A 19,908-nucleotide genomic window follows, 5' to 3' on the forward strand; every position below is an offset into this window, starting at 1 on the left:
TCCTTGCCTCCAAATTGGAGAAAAACTGGACAAATTGTCTTAAAATTGGATTTTTGGTTTGTAAGGAATTGGCTGATGGACGTAGCCAGAGAGATGTAGCCAATGTCCAGGTTGAGCTGGTGACAAGTGGTGTCCTTCAGGGCTCCACTCTTCAGTGGGACCAGTGCTCTTCAATATCTTCATCAGTGACACAGACAGTGAGATCAAGTGAAACCTCAGAAAGTCTGGAGATGACATAAAGCTGAGCACTGCAGTGGACACACCTGAAGGATGGACCTGGACAAACTTGAGAAGTGGGCCCACCTTATGAGGTTCAACAAGGTCAAGTGCAAGGTGCTTGCACCTGGGTTGAGGCAATCCCAGACAGGGGAACAGCCTGGGAGAAGAGGTCATTCAGAGCTGCCCTGCACAGAAGGACTTGGGGGTTCTTGTGGGTGAAAACCTGTGGGCTCTCACAGCCCAGAAGGCTGATCATGCCCTGGGCTGCGTCAAAAGCAGAGTGGGCAGTAGGTAGAGGGAGATGATTCTGCCCCTCTACTTTGTTCTGGTGAGACCCCACCCAGAGTGCTGCATCCAGCTCTGGCATTTTCAGCACAAGAAAGATGTGGACCTGCTAGAGAGGGCCATGGAGACAAGCAGGGGGCTGGAGCACCCCTCCTATGAGGGCAGACTGACAGAGCTGGGGTTGTGCAGTCTAGAGAAGAGAAGACTTTAGGCAGATCTTATAGCAGCCTTCCAACACCTTGAGGACTTATAGAAAAAAGAGAGAGCTACTTTTTATGACTGATACTGATTGGTCAAGGGAGGAAGAACATTAGAATAGATTTAAATTATATATTCTAAGAAATTCTTTACTCAGAGCGTAGTGAGGTACCACAGCAGGTTACCCAGGGAAACTGTGGATGCCCCATCCCTGAAAGTGTTCAAGGCCACGTTGAAGGGGGCTTTGAGCAACCTGACCTACTGGAATTTTTCCCTAACCATGGCAGAAAACATCAGGAGATGGAACCAGATCATCTTCAAGGTCTCTTTCAACCCAAGCCATTCTCTGATTCTACAAAATCTTCCTTGGACCAGGACTCAGAGGCTACTAAAATTGTCACATTATCAAGAAAAGAGCACTCCCTGTTTGTCATTTTGCTTGGTGCTTCCTTTGCAGAAAATAAACACAGCAAAACAGTTCTGGTGTTGCATAAATGCTCAAGGGTGGGAAAAAAAAAAGAAAGAATATATCGTCCAGTGTTAACTGTAAATTTTAAACCAATATCTGTTGTAAGACTGTGTTGTTCTTAGGCACTCATTAATTAAATTTCCCATTATTTACTATCTTTATAAGTTTGTCTTCCTAGATTATATTTGGCTGTTCTTAAAAACTGGGCCACATCATAGAACAAGGGAAAATAACACAATTAAAAGCAATTATCTGATTTACTTTTGCACATTGAGCTGATATGTGTTCTAGAAGACATATTTCAATTACTCCCAATCTTGCTGCTTTGAAATAGCAGCTACTTGCAAAGCAGAACAAAGTACTGAGTTTTAGGAAGTGTAGTATTTGAACAGCTGTAGACAGTGCTTTCCTTCAGGAATAAGTATTTGACATCAAAAGCTTGTAAACAGCAGAAATTTCAATTGGCACATAAAATTCCTCTCATTCATAAAATTGTTCACCTTCAAAAATCGAAAAAGAAAGTATGAAACACGCCAATAACAGAAATCTCTTCTCTGGTGGTGCTGTTTTCTAGTGGAAGATAATAGCTTAAAACATAATTGCCAGTAAAACAGTGGTTGCATAGAAAAGCAATAAAATCAGACCTAATTCAAAACAAGGTGTCTTTTGACGTACAGATTTTTTACTGTGATGGACGACACCAACAAAGTTATATTTAAAATCATGTGATAAGTATGGTGTTTTTACTCTAAAGGACAGAGAAGTAGAACTCAAAGGCAGTTATGTTGAAATTAGGAAATTAGTAATAGCTGGCACTACCCATTGGACATCTCAGGTGTCATCAGCCTGGAGAAGACATGACTTGTTGCAGCTATCCAACATAAATTGGCTTATGAGAAAGAGGGAGAAAGGTTTTTTTTTACCAGGGTTTGTAGTGACAGGACAAAGGGTAACAGTTTGAAACTGAGAGAGGGTAGAATTAGGTTTAGATTGGATCTAAGGAAGAAATTCTTCACAACAAGATTGGTGAGTTGTGGATGCCCCATCATGGGAAGTGTGCATTGTCAGCTTGGACTGAGCTTTGAAAAACCCAACCCAGTAAAAGATGCCCTTGCCTGTGACAGAGGGATTGGGGTAGATGGTCTTTGAATGTCTCTTCCAACCAAAACAGATCTGTTAGTCCATGAAAATTAGATTCACAGATGTCCAAAGTCAAGTTGGAGAGCACCGGCTGGATCCCCTGTGTACCACTGGACTTAAAGATTGCTGGTGGCTGAGGATGTATGAGTCTTTTATAAGTTGTCTCATGGTTACTTTTACTGAAAAACAGAGCTTCTGTTTCTAGTTCAGATGTGTGAGTTCAAGTTTTTGCCTTCTCCCTTACGTTTGCCACTGCATTAAAAAAATCCTGGGTTTAAACTGTGAATTTGCATTGAAAAATATTGAATAAATGGAATTGTGAACAACACTGCCCAATCAAATTAAAAATGCATGGGTTTTATTTATGCTATTTGTTTTTTTCTGACTGTCCCCCAGTTTATCTGCACCACTCTTACCTGTGAACAGCAAAAATCTCTTGAGTAAGATTAGCTGCAATGCTAAAAAGTACTTGTACAATGTCTCTATCCAAGTACTTTCTGTTTAAATATCCAGCAATTCTGATACTAGAATTTGCACTAACATTTTTGGTTTTTAACTTGGTTTGCATCCCCAGTTTTTTGTAGTTACAGCTCCCATAATGTCCATCTCAGTTCTATAAGCACAGAGCTTGTGATTTCCATTCCTATGATTTTCAGTGGATATTAGACTATGACAGAACTCTAGAAATAGAATTTCAAGCAATGTCAAAACAGATGTCTTACAGAAGTTTATTACACCAGTATCAATACTTAACCAACCAAATGTATAATTTCAATAAAAGAAATTTGGTAGGGTAGTTTCACATAGCCTGATTTCTCTAAGCCCACTTTGATTGCCACTGTTTTATCCTCTTTCATTATCTAATAATAATTTAAAGAATAGTCTTCTATTATTCTAAGATCAATGTCATTTTTTCTTAGAGTTTTTTAAGTTTCCCTTTAATCACAATTTGTTTAAGATCTGCTTTAGCACCTGGAGACCAATTTGACTGGGTTTCATTTGGATAGTAATATAACTGCAGAAGCTTGCAATTGGAATAATAAACATACCTATTCCCTTCTTTTAAAAGATTGAATGCTAGAATGTTAAAAAGAAAACATCCAAAGCAGTATGTTTTTTTCTGTATGGAAGTCTGAGGAGCATATCCTTCATTGCTTTGTTTTTTTAAATATGACTGAGTTAAGTGGCATTCTACTGCACAAAGCTGAAAATACCTCATCTATAACAAAAAAAAAAAAAAAAACAAGATGTAAAGATCATCTCACTTAACTGCACTCATAAGTTTAGAACCACTTCAATTCTTTAATTTGAGTCTAATTAGGGTCTAAATTCTCAAAATCTCAATCTTTTTAGATTAAAAAGTATTGATTTATTAAACAAAAAGTACATGTAAAACTAAGTTTCTGAAGGCCTACACTATATACACTTAGATAATCATATATAAACAGATTATTAAATAGCAAGCAACATAACTTTTTACCAGCAAACTTATTCCTACATAACTTGGAAAATGTCAGTAAATGTCCACAAAATCCTGTAATCTGAAACCATTAATAGAAGACCTTTATCATCATTCTACTGATAGCATTAGCTCATACTGCTTAGTCCTTAAAATCTTATTTAATGCACTAGTATATTATAAGACTGCTTAGCACAGAAGTTTCAATTACATTGGTACTTGAATTTGCAAACAGGTAAAATCTTATAATATGCTGGGGGGGAAAAAAACAGGAAAACTGCTACAACCTTCTACATAAAAAGTTATTGAAACTTTAAAAAGTGAACTTTTTAAAAAAGAAGGACAATTTTCTTGCAGAACAGAAAGTACATGCAAATAACTATGGGTTATTTGAATATTGTAAATAGCTAAATGTGTTATTTGGTCTTAAAAAACAACAAGTCACATTCATTTTCTAAATTAGTCTATCCCCTCTTATAAAATCAAATCTCTTTATAAGATCATGTTTTATGTTTCACTGTTTCAACTGCAACACAGAATGTCTCCATCTTTCATCTGTGCCTGTTTGTATTTTATCAGAGTGACTATTTACTTTCAGCAGGTCTAGATGCAAATCAGTGACTGCTGCTGTTGAACTTGAAAATAAATATGTTGACTTAAAACGTGAAACAGCATCTTGTAAAGGCTCTACTGCCCCTTGTTTTTTTCTGCAGTTAGTGGGAACAACTACAATAATAAATAAATAATTCCTTATGATTTTGATGTGATTCTGGCCATTTATATTTTCCAGTGTTTACTATTCAGGTGGATAAAAAGAGAATTATTCAGATATCCACTAGTGATTTAGAGGTTTTTGATCTTCAGAGCTGAAGACTGAGTAATACTTTCGTAGTGTAGGAAGGAGTAGACTCTGTGAAAAGAGAAAAAAGAAATACATCTCAGATTTTAGCTATGTAATCCAGCACAAATAAATGAAACTCTTAGCTAGAAACAGCAGGGCTTGGTTTTATTTCAAAGGTACTCTGCAAATGATCTCTGTGACTTCACTTTAGAAATAGAGAGCACGAACACTCAAGTGCTCGGATTATGGACATTAAGGAAAAAAGGTCCAGTATCAGAACATGAAAACTATTCTGAAGCCACATCCTGTGGCCTTTCTTCATATTTCTCTTTTACCAGGTGTCATAGGACCACTGTACAGATCCCTTAAATTATTCCTGCAAGGAGTGGAAAGATAACAAAAGATTGATTCCACTAAAAGTCATTTCTACACACAAACTCTCAAAGGGATTAATATAGAGCCTAGATGGTACTCTGGCTCACAGGAAACTCCCTTTGTATCCTAACATTTTACTAAAGACTCAAGAGATTGACAGTTTCTTAATGATGGTAAATATAAGACAAAGTAGCAAAACAAATTAATATGCAAAGCTTCAGGTGCTATGTAATAAAGACAGAAGCAGAGATTTTACTATGATTGTACAGTGGTTAAACAGTTAGCAGTACCCTGATACAGATAATATTATTAAATAATATTCTACCAGTACAAAGAGCCTTTCATATATATACTGTGCCTCTTTTTGAGGAGGAGAAGCCCTTCTTCAGGAATTCAAAATCACTAATGTGAATCCCAAGTGAGGTAATTAAATCTGGAGAATGAGAATAATCTTTGTATACATTATTAGTGAATTAAGACTAATGCACGTACAAACACACAATTAACTTTGTATACAATATCAAGTGTCCCAATTAGAGCTCAAATTTTTAACAAAACCCATTTGGCATTTTCACTGTTGGTCTTATTCAATACCATAGCAGACAACTGCAGTTTAAGGATATATTGCTTGGACTCTCAAAAATAAATGGTCCCACTATATGTCTGCATTTATCTCCAAGGCAGCAGGAAGTTTACTGCAGGTTAACACATACCCCTTTCCTTTAGATCTTCAATGTATGCCTTCATAAACTCTTTCTCAACTTGCTCACGTTCGCGTTCGGTTTCTATAATTTCCTCGGTGTCTTCACATACAATAGTTTCAACAGGACTGTTCTTGAGACTTACGAATCTAGACAGAGATTAGCACAAGAATATATGTTGCAGGCTGCTGAACATCACTGGCCAAGAGGAATGACATTGTAGGAATTGCTACTGGAGCCAGAAGGAGAAGTGTAAAGAATATCAGCTCAGATTTGCATCGCGGCATTGTTAGGATACATCTATTATTGGAAACACAGATTTCAAATGGCACCTTCTCTATACTCCACTTTCCATATAAAAATTATCAGATTTATCCCTTCCTGTCTACCTACATAAATCATTCTCTGTAATAACAGGTATATTTCTTTATTATGGAACTTCTGACGGACTACACTGTAATTTCACATCTGTTGATAAGCAATACAAACTCCTTCCTAACAACATTGCCTAGCAATCTGGAATTTTGCCAGGATCACTTAAGAAACAATACCTACTTCCACTTTTTGGTTGTTATTACGTTACTTCTCTTTTCCAAAATATGCCTGGACTTGCATTACATTGTATTTGCAAGTTTTCTAAAGCTACATGTTGCAGGTGAAGAACTAGGCGGTTACACACACAACTTGTGTAATGTCCAAATTAAGTGCACAGCATTCTGAAAAACTCTGATTTTCACTCCAAGAAAGGAAAAAACATCAACAGAATTGTTACTTTCAGAAGAACAAATGTTTCACCAAATGATACAGCTTTCTAAAATCTCATGCATTGCTGTGAGTCTGCGATCAGTTGACTTTGGCTGGTCAGGTGTCCACCAAGCAGCTCTCTCCCTCTCCCTCTCCTCAGCAAGACAAGGGGAGAATCACAGAATCACAGAATCATAGAATCATAGAATCATAGAATCGTAGAATCATAGAATCAGCTGGGTTGGAAGGAACCTCCAAAATCATCAAGTCCAACCCTTGATCCAACCCCACTGTGGTTCCCAGCCCATGGCACTGATGCCACATCCAGTCTCACCTTAAACACCTCCAGGGACAGAGAATCCACCACTTCCCTGGGCAGCCCATTCCAATGGCTGAGCACCCTCTCTGCAAAGAAATTCTTCCTAATATCCAACCTAACCCTCCCCTGGCACAGCTGAAGACCCAGCCCTCTTGTCTTGCTGAGAGTTGCCTGGGAAAAGAGACCAACCCCCCCCGGCTCCCCCCTCCTGTCAGGGAGTTGCAGAGAGTGAGGAGGTCTCCCCTGAGCCTCCTCTTCTCCAGGCTGAGCCCCCCCAGCTCCCTCAGCCTCTCCTCACAGCACTTGTGCTCCAGTCCCTTCCCCAGCCTCGTTGCTCTCCTCTGGACCTGCTCCAGCCCCTCCATGTCCTTCCTGAGCTGAGGGCCCAGAGCTGGACACAGCACTCCAGGGGTGGCCTCACCAGTGCTGAGTCCAGGGCAAGAATCACTTCCTTGGCCCTGTTGGCCACCCTGTTCCTGATCCAGGCCAGGATCCATTGGCCTTCTTGCCCCCCTGGGCACACTCTGGCTCCTGTTCAGCTTCCTGTCAATCCAGGAATAGCAGATGAAAAAGTTGTAGGTTGAGACAGCTTAATGAGAAAATAAAACCTCTACACAGACCCAAAGCAAAGCAAAGCAAAAACCTAATTCTCTCTTCTCAACAAGTGATGTCTAGCCACTTCCTGGGAAGCAGAGACTCAATACATGTAGCTGGTTTCCTTGGAAGAGAAAAATCTTAATAAAGAATGGCCAACCTTCCTTCTCCTTTCTCTTGGCTTTATATGCTGAGTATGACACCACATGGGTCAGCTCCAGCAGGGTCCACTCCCAAGCTCTTGCTCAGCCTCAGCTTATGATGCTTTTTAGGGGTGGGTTGGAGACACAGCCTTGGTGCTGTGCCAGCACTTCTCAGCAGTAGCCAAAACCACCTTTCTAGCTACCAGTGCAAAGAACAGCACTATGAGGGCAGCTGTGGGGAAAGTTAAATCCATCCGAGCCTGACCCAGTATAAGGTCTGAAATGGTTCCATAATCAAAGACCTGAATGTTGCTTGCAGAAATGCATGACCACCACATGACTGAAAGGCCTCTTGGTCTTACCCTGCATGCAGCAATAAGGTGACATTTCACAGCAAAGAACTACTAAAATCATGTGACCTTATTTAACCTTTTACCAGCCACGTCTCCCTCTCCCAGCAAGATGGTTTTGGCAGCACTGAGCTTATCAACAACTAACTGCCAGGCTACTGGTCCTCCTCTGAGACAGCTGCTGTGACTCCATCTACCCAGGAACAGCAGTTTGGGCAGATGTACAATGCAAATAACTGGCAGGTGACAATCAGAAAGATGCATATATATATATATATAATTTCCAGTTGTTGTAGTGCCCCCTTTACCATGTGTTGGCTCAGAACTTGTAGAAACTCATGCTTCCGAAAGTGTTTCTCTTGGTTACATGTACCTTATCTTCTTAAGGACATTTTCCCTTTCTCTCTTACTTTTACTTACTTTAGGCCTGTGGTAGACTCACAGATGGCTGTGGGTACCTCAACCAGGTCGTCACCACTGACAACCAGCAAACTGAGCTTTGGCATATTGACAAGAGCTCGTGGAAGATAAGTCAGCTTGTTTTTCTGCAAGAGAAGTGTCTCCAATTGATCTAACCTGTAAAGACATAAAAAGATAAAGATGGCTTAAAATACTTATTTCAGACAGGAACATCTATCCAAAACACCAATACTGACTTAATCTTCTGTATAATAGGATCAATTACGTGCAATGTCTTTGGCTTCTCAAAAAATCACTCAAACCCCACTTTCAACAGATTTTCATCAACTTGAATAGAAATCTCCAGTCATGGTTCAACATTATAGATATTAATAGCACACCTCTGAAAAGTAATCAAAAGCATGCTCAAGATAAAAGGTTACAAAATTTACGGTGCTTTCATGCGGAAGGTGTTGACAGAAAATGATATAAAACCTCATCATGTGCACCCTGGAACTAATGAAAAATAAAGGTCATCAGCTCACAGCTTTGACCATTCTATGAACTATGTATGGCTGTGCCAGGCAGCAAGTCCCCATCTATTGTTTTTCACCAGTAATTAGTACTGTGAGGAGCAAGAGAAAGATTAGCTCCTAGTATAATGCTCTTGCAAGCTGTCCCGCCGAAATCAATTCAAAGACAGTGCTTCATGGAGGAATTTTTGCTTTATTTCCCCTGGTTTGTCCTAATGCAATAGAAATTTGGGGCTCTGTGTTTATTCCTTGGAGTAGGCAGAAGACAAAAAGCACAGCAAATCGTTGAAGAAAGTTTGTCTTTTTTTTGACTGCAAGGATCCATTCCTAAAACACCGTTGCAGGATATTGCTTATCTGGTCCACGTGGTCTATTTGAATTCAAGTGAAGATATTAAGTAAGGAGTCACAGTTATTAATCACAGACATTTTCATTAATCACATTACTTTCGTGGTAGTTCACTGAGGTTCCTTGACACTGCAGGCATTGAAGTCGTGAGCCTGAATAAGAGTATCAGTTCACTGGGGCAGGTGGCATATCCTGACATTTTGTAGTCTTCAGAATGCAAATGAGCCCAAGGAATCTCAAAAATCAAAACCCAAAGAAAACCTTATTTTTTGGTGTCTGATTATGGTATCTTAGTATAAAGTCTGGCAACTCAGCGGGAAAATGCTCCTTAGTTTGAGTGGGTATCCTTCCATAAAAGAACAATACCCTCTCAGAAGCATTTTGAATTTAATTAAATCTCTGGTCAGTCCCCCTGGAAAACAATGGTAGGTTTATTTTGTTTGTAACTAATGCATGTGAATTACTAATACAAATTAAGACTTCAGTCCTGCTGTCAGAATAATCTGTGATTACACAATGTCCCAGAAAAGCCTTTTTGCCTAGCAACAAAGCCCTTGAGAAAGTTAAGACTGAATGAGTTTTCTGTGAAATTTCTTCTGCCTCAGGGATTTCTATTCCCAGATCAACAAATAACCCAGAGTATTTTTTTTTAATAAATTTTAGTTAATAAGTTTTTTTGTTTACTTTTGGCTGTGTAAAGTTTTGTAAACCAAGTCACCACAGGACTCCAGAGTGAATAAATAGGCCCAGGAATAAAAGAGCTTTCTCAGGCTAACAAGTCCCATTAAAAAGATCAGTGTGATTTTGTTTAAAACTAGTTCTAGTGGGCACCTAAACTGAAAGAGTGAATATATGTGTGCACATGCATATGTACTTCAGAGTAGAAGGGGAGGATTGTCAGTGGGGTTTTTTTAGTCTTATCAGCATTTTTCTACTTTACTAATGAAATTTGTCAGGTTGTCTCAGTAACCTGAATATGCTTTAGTTTGTCTTTTCCTCCTCCCCACCTACCCTCCAGAGAGTTACTGCTGCCAACTCCACATGGTGAATCCCCTTTGCTGGACCTGGGGTAGAATAACCCTACAAATTTCCCAAAAACCATTGCTCAGATATAATGATAAATTACCATGAAATCAGAGGAAAATGTATTTAGTTAACTGACTGCCATCAGCAAGCTAGAAAAAGCAGTTTCTGTTCTCTGACAGAGCCCATAAACAATAATGGAATGTTTACATGCAAAAATATCCACATGTGGGGTTTTTTTCACGTGGTTTTTCAATAATGGTGTTTCTTGGAAGCTTGTGAATTTTCTAAATGACTTAATAGTTCATAAACGTGTCAGCGAATTAAAACATAAACTACCTGTCTATGTCTTCTGGGAGATCTTTCAGGTTGTTGCTGCTGATATCCAAGCACTGCAAATTAGACATCCGGAGCACACAAATTGGAATAGAATGGAACTTGTTTGCTGACACATCCATGACTGTGACTTGTTTCAGGTTACTTAGCTGGAAAGAAGTAGTGCTCTATGTTAGTTAAATTTGGCAAATACAAGAAGACGTTTCAGTCATCAACCATTTTTATTCCCCTCAAAGCACTGAGGAAGACAAGAATTTATTATTTTTTTACTCAAACTTTTGCCAGCCTTATCTCTTACTCATCATTTCACAGGAGAAAGGGATTCATAAATAGTTACTTCCCAAAGTGTTCATCACCTTTCTAACATCACCAGGGGATTGAATGAAATGAAATTTTCAGTCTTAAAAAACCTACAGTTTTGAGATGACAAGTTGAACCAGAAAATTAGTTGGTTTTGAATGACAAAACACAATTTATATAACTAATAGATGCCAAGTTACTGCTCTCAAAATCAGAGATTTGATAACTCCTATCAAAATTACATAGATTCCCATTGCTATAACTCTATTATACACTGAGAGTGCATTGCTAGGACACCATTAGAAAATTAAACTATCAATTTAATCCAACAGAAAATTTGGTCTAATATTTTTCAAAGATCTTTAAAAATACATCTTCCGTACTGCAAACTAAATATATAATAAGAGCTTTTTATTTGAATACTTTCCGAAGGAATTACATTTTTAAGTAATAAACCTTTAGTGCAATGAAGGTTAACTACAAATGTAAAATATACCTGTTTAAGAAATTAATGTGTTAAATTAAGTTCTCTCTGTACTGAATCAATTATTCACGTTATCGGTGTTCATAAAACCATGCAGCTAGCTAAAGTGAATATCAAAGGAATATAAATGTTAATCAAAAAAACTGGTTTAGAATGGAAATTACATTTCTGAGCTTCTAATCAGATGTCACCATCACCATCTAGCCCTACAGGTCCTGATACAGAGAGAAAAGTAGCAAAAAAAAAATTCCTTGTCCTTTGCTGAAGGTATCTCAGAATGTAGAAAACAAGTAGGAACAAAAACCCCAAAAATATTTTCCACTTCCAAAGTAAGCAGAATGCATGCAACAGCATAAATGAAGGGGAAAAAATCAAATAGTAATAAAAAACATCCCGAGTAATTGAAAATTATTTTCTTTATTTGTATTTACTAATTGGTTTTTATACTTTCTGTTCAAACTCCTTCTTACTGTAATATTGGTAGATTTTCGTCTGAATTTGACCATTGCAATGTAGACTGTAAATTTTCCAGATACTGAATCTTTTTTCCAACAAACCAGAACCTCCTTTTGAACAGGGAAAGCACAATGACTATTCCGGATCGTAGCAGCAAAAGAACGTAGAAAATAATTGGCACTATCTTTATACCATGTTTTCTTTGTGGTTTCAAATTATCATCACAATTTCAAATCCCAAGTAAATATTTCAAATTTCTCTGAACAACCTGAACTCGGAGCAATTTGCTAAAACTGCTGATACATTTATTTTAACAAGCTCTCTCCCCACAAAAAATTTTGCAGGCACAGAATTAAAGCAATATCCCAGAGGCTTAAATGCCAAAATGGTCTCAAACCATTCCCAAAGAAGAAAAGCCACCTTCTCTAAACACAAAGCAGCAGATATAAATATATAAATATAAAATATTTAAAATATTTATATAAAATGTATAAATATAAAATAAACTGACATTACTGTTCACCCGAGTTCCTAAACACTTTGCTTTCACATACTAAAATAACTTGGTAACATTAACACTGGATGGTAAAATTATATTTCTTCAACAGCAGTAACTAGTCTTACATGTTTTCCTAACAGTGCTTTATTGAATTAAATATTATAAGCAATATTACCACAGCAGTATTTTTTTTTTAAGAAACACAGCTGTTTCCTCCATTTTTTTGTATAATATGGAAAAGATATTATTTTAATACTTTAATATTGATTAGATTAAAACATACATTTTTTCAGGAGTTTGTATGCCCATAAAAATGTGCCAACAAAATATAAGGTCATGGACTCTACTGATACAAATTTTGGTTCACCATGCCACGGAATATATGGAGCCATGACCATATCATGTATGCTGCAAGTCCTCAGCACTTGTTCTTTTAAGGTAATATTTAATAAAACCTGTCCATCTTCTAGAAACCTAATGGAGTTTTTAATTTAATCTGTTTCTGAGGTGTTACCAACAAATACCTGTGACAGATGATGCCTTGGAAATTATGGCAGCTGTGTATTATATTTCCTAATGAAACCACTGTGTACTCTATTTCCTCTTGAAGAACTGATTGATTCCTGCACCTTTTATAACATTTCATTTTCAAACAAGCATGTCTCCCTTATCACATTTATGTTATCATTTATTTTGGCTTGATGTTGATTTTTGCTATTTTCCTCAGTATATGGGCTTTATGCAGGTTCTATTTCAAAAAAACAAAAAAAGCTATATTTAATCATCTAGCTACCTGGACACACTTATTGTGGTATCTATGTTTAATCATTCTTGCCATTTTTATTTGACACACTGCTCCCTTTTACCTACCTTCATAGTTTTGTTTATAGAAATAATTCAGATAACTTGTAGAGCTCCACTGCTATTCTTTCCCTCTGGCAGTTAAACCTTCAGTTGAAAGAAAAGGACATCATGTCCTGGGCTGAAAAACTGTTTGATTAACGAGTGTGGTTTTATTTTTGTCCTGTTTTTTTTGCTATGAAAATTTACTGGTAAGGTTGGCTGAAAGTTTCTCATGAGTTGCCTACTACTTAGCACCAACAAATTAAAAGGAATAAAGTTGTGTCAAAATACCGTATTTTTCAGTTACATTTAAACATTCTGTAACAGAAACAGCAACCCACTAAGTAAATTATGAGAAGATATACAAAAGGTTTGACCCAGAAGTGTCTATCCATGCATCACAAATGTGCTTTTACCCTGAAATTTCAAACTCAGTGAAGTCAAAGACAATTTGTACCCCTTCAGTAGTACAAGTTATCACTTATATTGCCTTCCAAAACGTATGTTGCCTCCCAAAACACATTGATTGGGACTCAGCATCTCATTGCCTTACTGAACACAGTGACAAAGGAGCAAAGTGCACAGTTGGCCACTTAGTTCTCGTGCATTCAAACCAAATTCCCAGCTTTTCTTTCACCAGGCTGTCAGTGCAACCTCTTCTATAACCTCCTTGATGTTCATGGAGAAAAGCACTAACCACAGAAACAGGGCACAAGCCTCTCTAGAGACAGAACATGTCTTTCAAAAGATATATTTGTGCATTTATAGCCCAGCCCACCATCTGACTTCCAAAGTGGACTCTTAAACTTAATGAGGCAAAGGCATTTCACAGTAAACCCCACGTCTTGAAAACCAGGTACCAATCCATGTATTTTGTGACAAAACCCTTTGAAGCCCAAAAAAATATGTGACAACAAAAAGGACTTCATTTGGTGGTGTCTTGGTAAGATAAATGCAAGAAATGTTAAGTGGAAGAAAGCATTCAGCCAAGTGGTGTCAGTCTGATTTTGCAATGCTAGAATCCTAAATCTTTTGTAGAGTTAATTCCCAAACAGGAGCTATTATTCTTATGCCAAACTGTTTACTTGGAAGTTTAACATCGCCCCCTTTCACCACTTATCATTTCATCATTCAAATGCATTCTTTCAAGTTAATGTTTAATGTCCAATAGAGTAATTATAGCTATGACGATCTAAGCATAAGTTCATAGAAAGGAACTTCCCTTATTATTAAAGCAGGTTTTTTGTATACACAAACCTTTAATCAGGCCTTTAATCTTTAATCATAAAATTGACTTTATTCAATATTCACAAAATATATGCAATAAATGCAACATATGCAATATCCACAAAAATATCAGATATTGGTCATTTGCAGGTGATTGAAGGAGACCACACACAAGGTGACCACAAATGATCACAGAGCAATGAGAGCAGGACTGTCATCACACAGTTAAAATCCCTAAGAATTTGGATCACGTGTTTAAATCCAGGTATAGTAGCTGTTCCAAGCCAATAGATAAGTGCATGAAATTAAGTACCCAATTAATGATTTCCTGGGCTGAAACCAAAATGAGTCTGCTGTCTCAAAAAATAAATTTATGTTGATTAGTTACATTAAATTTTCATAGCATTACTGCTGCAGCTCCACACAGTCTGCATACATTATTGCATTTTGCCATCATAAAGTCATCTCAGCTTCAAATCTCCAAAACTTGTAAATTAAGGACACACATTAGAAGGGAAAACTAGGCTCCCCCAAAAGTCAGTTACACATTTCTCATCAACTTAAATAGATCCACTTTGGGAATATGCTCATCATACGTTTTAATTAAAATCATTAGAAGAGGAAGAACAGCAGTGTTGGTAGCAATGGGTGTTAACTGACCTCTCCAGAATGTTTGGAGACAAACTGTCCTTGAATCTATCAAAAGACCCTTTTAAGATATATTCTGTGTTCCTTCACCATGAGATGACCAAAATTGCTCACTTTCACAACAGAATATAGACAAAGCCCAAAACCACTTTTCATTTCTGCTCTAAAATGCATACAATTGAAGAGATGCTATTCAGATTGTCATCTTAATTATCACTTAAACATGTACAACAATTCTGGTTTGCCATGACAATACACTGTAGCCTGTGAAGTTACCTTTCTGATTTAAAAAAACAGAGTACGTTCATTTAAGCTTGTTCTGAAACCCAGAATAAATCACTGTTTTCCAAGACGTGGCATGGGAAAAACACTCAAAAGATAAAGATGTTTATTCTGTAGCAACTTAAAAAAGATATTATAAACAGAGATGACAGCTAAAATAAAGAATTATAACATACTGACTCTTGTTTTTGTTTTATATTGACAGAATAGTAACCATTCACTTGGAAGGAAAAAATTATCAAGTGTGTTTGAAGAGGTAATATCAGCAGAAAGGACCAGGTAACAATGTAAGACTGACAGAGACAAAATAAATAATCAGAAAAAATGTGAGAGAAAAACATCCAAATAAAATTAAGAATGTGGTTCTCTGGCTAAAATAACATCATTTTAATGACTGATGATGGAATTATTTCACCACATGTATATGGACGCTGACAACAATCTACATTCTACACCAGACTGAAGAGAGACAGCCCTGACAAATTTGGAAACGAGATTATCATGAAATGCCAGCCAGAAATCAGCTTGCTTGTAAATAAGGTGGAAGACAAAACATTAAGAGGAAAAAAAAAGACATTTGGACTTCAGCAGCAGAGGTCAGAAGGTTTGTGATGAGCTGCCTTTATGATACCAGAAATAAGCACCTCCATGGCTGTTTTTGGTCTGCAAACAGAAATGGTAGAAATTCTTTTTGTCTTGGCACGGAGTAACTTCACTGAAATGTGAAGTACACTAGAGGAGTTTGACAAATACTACTGGTTGTCTACCAGCAGGAGAACTCTGCAACTTGGAGCTGGATTTGTCTTTTCTTGAAGTAGGAGTTTCATAAAGAAAATTCCTTTTCTTTATGAAAAGATTCAGAAAATTCGGGAAAATTCGAAGTGGAGATAAGACTGCTTTGCACATCTCTGATCTGGAATTAGACCTTATGTAGTTCAGAAAATCATTGCAATACTTCCACCTCTTCCCAAATGATTCTTTTCTCCCTGTATTCTGTATTGTAACAGTATTTCTAGGAAGTTTTATGTCTTACTTTGACACAAATGTGCAAAAAAATTGGAAATAAAACTAGTATTAGTAAAATAATCAGACATGCAAGATGTCCTTTCCTGACCGGGACAAGAAAGCTGAGGAATGGCACAAATAGACCTTCTAAGAACTTGTTGGTGCAATTAAGAGCATGAGGCTGTGAATTCTTACAGTTTTTAGTGTTTTGTTGCTATTTTGCACTACTCCATCCAGCCTGTGACCAAGTAACCTCAGAGCATCCAAGTAATTTAAGCTATTAAATTATTGCTGTTCTTCTCGTGCCTGCTAATGAAAGTATAACTGAATACTTATTCACATGCACATTTAAGAAAGCTTGCAGTGCAGCTGGGCTTTCAAGATGGATTTTAAAGGAAGAATTCCCCTACTACGAAATTTAGGGAGATCTGGCACAGGCTATGGACACGTTGGAGCCCTCCAGTAATCCCACCCAGCAGTGTGGCCTGTGGTGCTCCCCCACAGGTGGAAACATAGCAAGCTTACAGACCTCATCTGCTTTTTACTGGAACACCCTCAAATTTTCCTCTTCTTGAGTTTTTTGTTTTGTTGGTTGTTTTTTTAAGCCACTGCATGCTAATGAAGCACTTGCTGAAATTGTCTTTTTAAAAGAACAAAAAGAAATGCCTGCAAAGAATATGTCTGCCAGGCTCTTGTATTTCTGGGAAGCTTCTAGGTCTAAATTACTTCAGGAGCTCTTCCATCAGCTCAGAGCACCCTAGGAAGAGGTAGGCACAAATTTCCACAATGCTCCTTGGAATGCTAAATATTGTTCTGAGGCTCTTAAACAACAAGAAAAAGATGTCTAACAAAATCAGTCATATGGACTGTCCCAGAGTAGTTGCTCAGAAGATAAGTTGTGTAGAATCAGGCTTCATGGTGCTGAAACAGTGTAAGATCAGACACTTTTACTTCTATGCCTTATATATCAAAATAAGTGGGTTACAAATAGCTGTTTTACTACTCAATACCCCTCAGATTGAGTCCAAGCAACTTATCTTTGCTTAGCTTCATATTTCTCCTGGAGACATATATTGCCGCAGTAATTTTTAATAGTAAACAACAAAAAACTTCCACACATTTGTGTATATCATGTGCAATGTCAGATAACATTTTCTGTGACCGTGACATTTTACAAATACTTGTGTAACACTTTGAGCACATAAAAATATTAATATGGCAAAGGAAACTGTGACTGCTGAACAAAAACAGAGAAGGAGTAGCATTTATTATTAATAGCACATATCTAAAACTGTGAAGGTTTTCACAACTGCAAATAAAATCTAATACGGAGAAGTACAAGCTAATGCAAGAACAGTCAACCACACCACATTTCTTAAACTGACAGAAACCAGGAAAAAGATGGAAAGATGAAAAAAATTAACTCCATGAAAGTCTTGTGTTCAGTATGCACCAGTGGTCAAAAAAAGCAAACAAATAGTTAGTTATATGTGACATACAATAATTAACCCCAAGTTACTACATAAAACAGTTGTGCACTACATATAAAACACCATATTTGCCAGTTTTTCTGAAGGTAAATCATAACAGTACGTGGGATTTGGGTATGAGCAATGGACAGTGACAGAATGGAAAGATTTTATTATTTTTGTTAATTTTTTTTGTGTGTTTTTTTTTTTTTGAAAGGCCTAAATCAAGATTAAGAAAAACTGTACAGATTAACAACCGAGCAAAATATGGTAAATTCATGATGTGTTCTTCCTTTACAATGTTGCTCAAAAAACAACATAACCAAAAATCACTGCACCTCTCAATACAGTGAAACTTCCACAAAAATTAGACCACAGAATTTTCAACAGTGGTTTTTTTCAGCTTAAGAACTTCAAAGAATTCTGAGAGAACTAACATTTACACAAATAATGAGAACCTCTGTTTCTACGACACAGTTCAAACAAGCACAGCTCGAATTTTTTCAGCCTCAGAATATGGTACAAACACCTTGCTCATGTTCTAGCAGAGTAACACTGAACACTATGTTCAGCCTGCTTATTGAGCTTTCAAATGTGAAAACTTCTGGAAGTTGAATTTTTTGTAAAGCAGATCTGAAATTTAGCAGTGTATTACTGCAGTGACATTATCTTACCAGAGCACATAGTACTGCAAGCAAGTCTCTGTAATGCTACGCTCTAAAAAACACGTTAAGGGAGCTCTGCTGTGGGGTTTCAATACCATTAATTGTCAACACAAGCAAATGAGAGAAAGTGAACAGAAATACAGCTGCAGGAAATCACCTACTAAGGTAAAAAAATATGGCACTGGCCACATATCCCAAACATCCACACTGCACATGTAAACTGATGCATGGAGTGTCAAACTTTGAGTCACAGAATCTGGCAGACCTCAGAGTAGTCCAGAAAGCAACGGTCTGAGATGGCTGGAGTAATGCAGGTGATGGGGAATCAAATAAAATATATCCCAATTAAAAATTGATAGGAAGAAAAAAAAAGACCAGGATCAATTTTGCAAAGTAAAAGATAAGGGGAAGTCTGGAAATATTCTTGCAAAGAATTGTGTTTACGTCATAAATCATGAAGTTACTTTAACCTTTCCACAACCTTTGTCAATTTTTCTTTTACTGTTGTGCATTATATAATTACACATCTCCTTCTAAACTCCATCAGCAGTAAACAGCTCTATGACAAGCCATAACAGTAGAGAATTAGATGCCTTCACAGCAGCTGAAGAAATATCTCTTTCTTTATCATTTGTTCTGAGTTTTCCAGGCATTCATTTCTTAACCTGAAACTCATCTTTCCATTCTGTCATTGTCCATTGCTCATACCTGAATCCCATGTACTGTTATGAGTTCCCTTGAGAAAAACTGTCAAGTATGATGTTTTATATGTACTGTACAATTGTTTCATTTAGTAACTTTATGGTAAATCACATATAACCAACTATTTGTTTGCTTTTTTTGACCACTGGTGCAACTTGCATTGAAGCCTGAAAGAATGACAGAGGCCCAGGTCTGTGAGCTGGTATCTCTTTAATAAGAAAAGCAGGAACCACTGGGACATAACCTCCTTTGAATTCCCTTGCATCCTCAACATCTCTTGCAACCTCAACGTTCTGCTTAACGTTGGGTATAATTCTATGCTCTTTTGCCCACTGCCAGTAAGGCAGAGAACTGACCTGAGTTTAATGTGAGACAAAAAAACGGGATGAGTGCTTTCAACTGATTGGGCTGACTCTTGTCTTTACGTCTTTCTCACTGATCAATGATGATGAATAAAAATCACAGTCAGGCTTATGAAATGTTTTTTACAGCTGTGAAGTTGATCAATCATGTACCTACATGTAATTATGTAACTACTCATAGGAATATGTTCAGCAATAAATAAAACACATGAAGTTCAGTAATTTACTGTCCAACTTGATTCTTCTTACAGAATAAACAGTACTTCTCATTGTCTGCACTTTATGGAAAAACAAATAACATGCTTTCCTCTCCATTCACCTACAAACTCCTTTTGACACTCAATGCACATTGGTATCACAGACATTTTTCTGCAAGATAAAAGAGGCAAATGTGATAGTGATATGTATTTGTTCTCATCTCTGCTTCTATCCAGTAGTTACTTAAAATCTGCCTCAGATTATCTTGCTCATGTATGGAGGATATACAAAC

At 37.2% G+C, this 19,908-nt stretch overlaps 1 protein-coding gene across 1 annotated transcript in view; it reads right to left on the reverse strand.

The window, feature by feature from the left end:
* Positions 1–3,593: 3,593 nt before the first annotated feature.
* Positions 3,594–19,908, reverse strand: part of LRRC2 (leucine rich repeat containing 2) — a 51,756-nt gene continuing 35,441 nt past the window's right edge. Inside the window, exons 5-8 of the mRNA XM_027725449.2 lie at positions 10,480–10,625; positions 8,258–8,413; positions 5,700–5,836; positions 3,594–4,680 (exon numbers count right to left, since the gene is read on the reverse strand). Coding sequence (XP_027581250.1) covers positions 4,631–4,680; positions 5,700–5,836; positions 8,258–8,413; positions 10,480–10,625 — 489 coding nt within the window. The 3' untranslated portion in view covers positions 3,594–4,630. The remainder of the gene's footprint in view (positions 4,681–5,699; positions 5,837–8,257; positions 8,414–10,479; positions 10,626–19,908) is intronic.

This window comes from Pipra filicauda, unplaced genomic scaffold (assembly GCF_003945595.2).
Source record: "Pipra filicauda isolate LSUMZ 115617 unplaced genomic scaffold, ASM394559v2 scaffold107_size2268652_pilon, whole genome shotgun sequence".
Lineage (NCBI taxonomy): Eukaryota > Metazoa > Chordata > Aves > Passeriformes > Pipridae > Pipra > Pipra filicauda.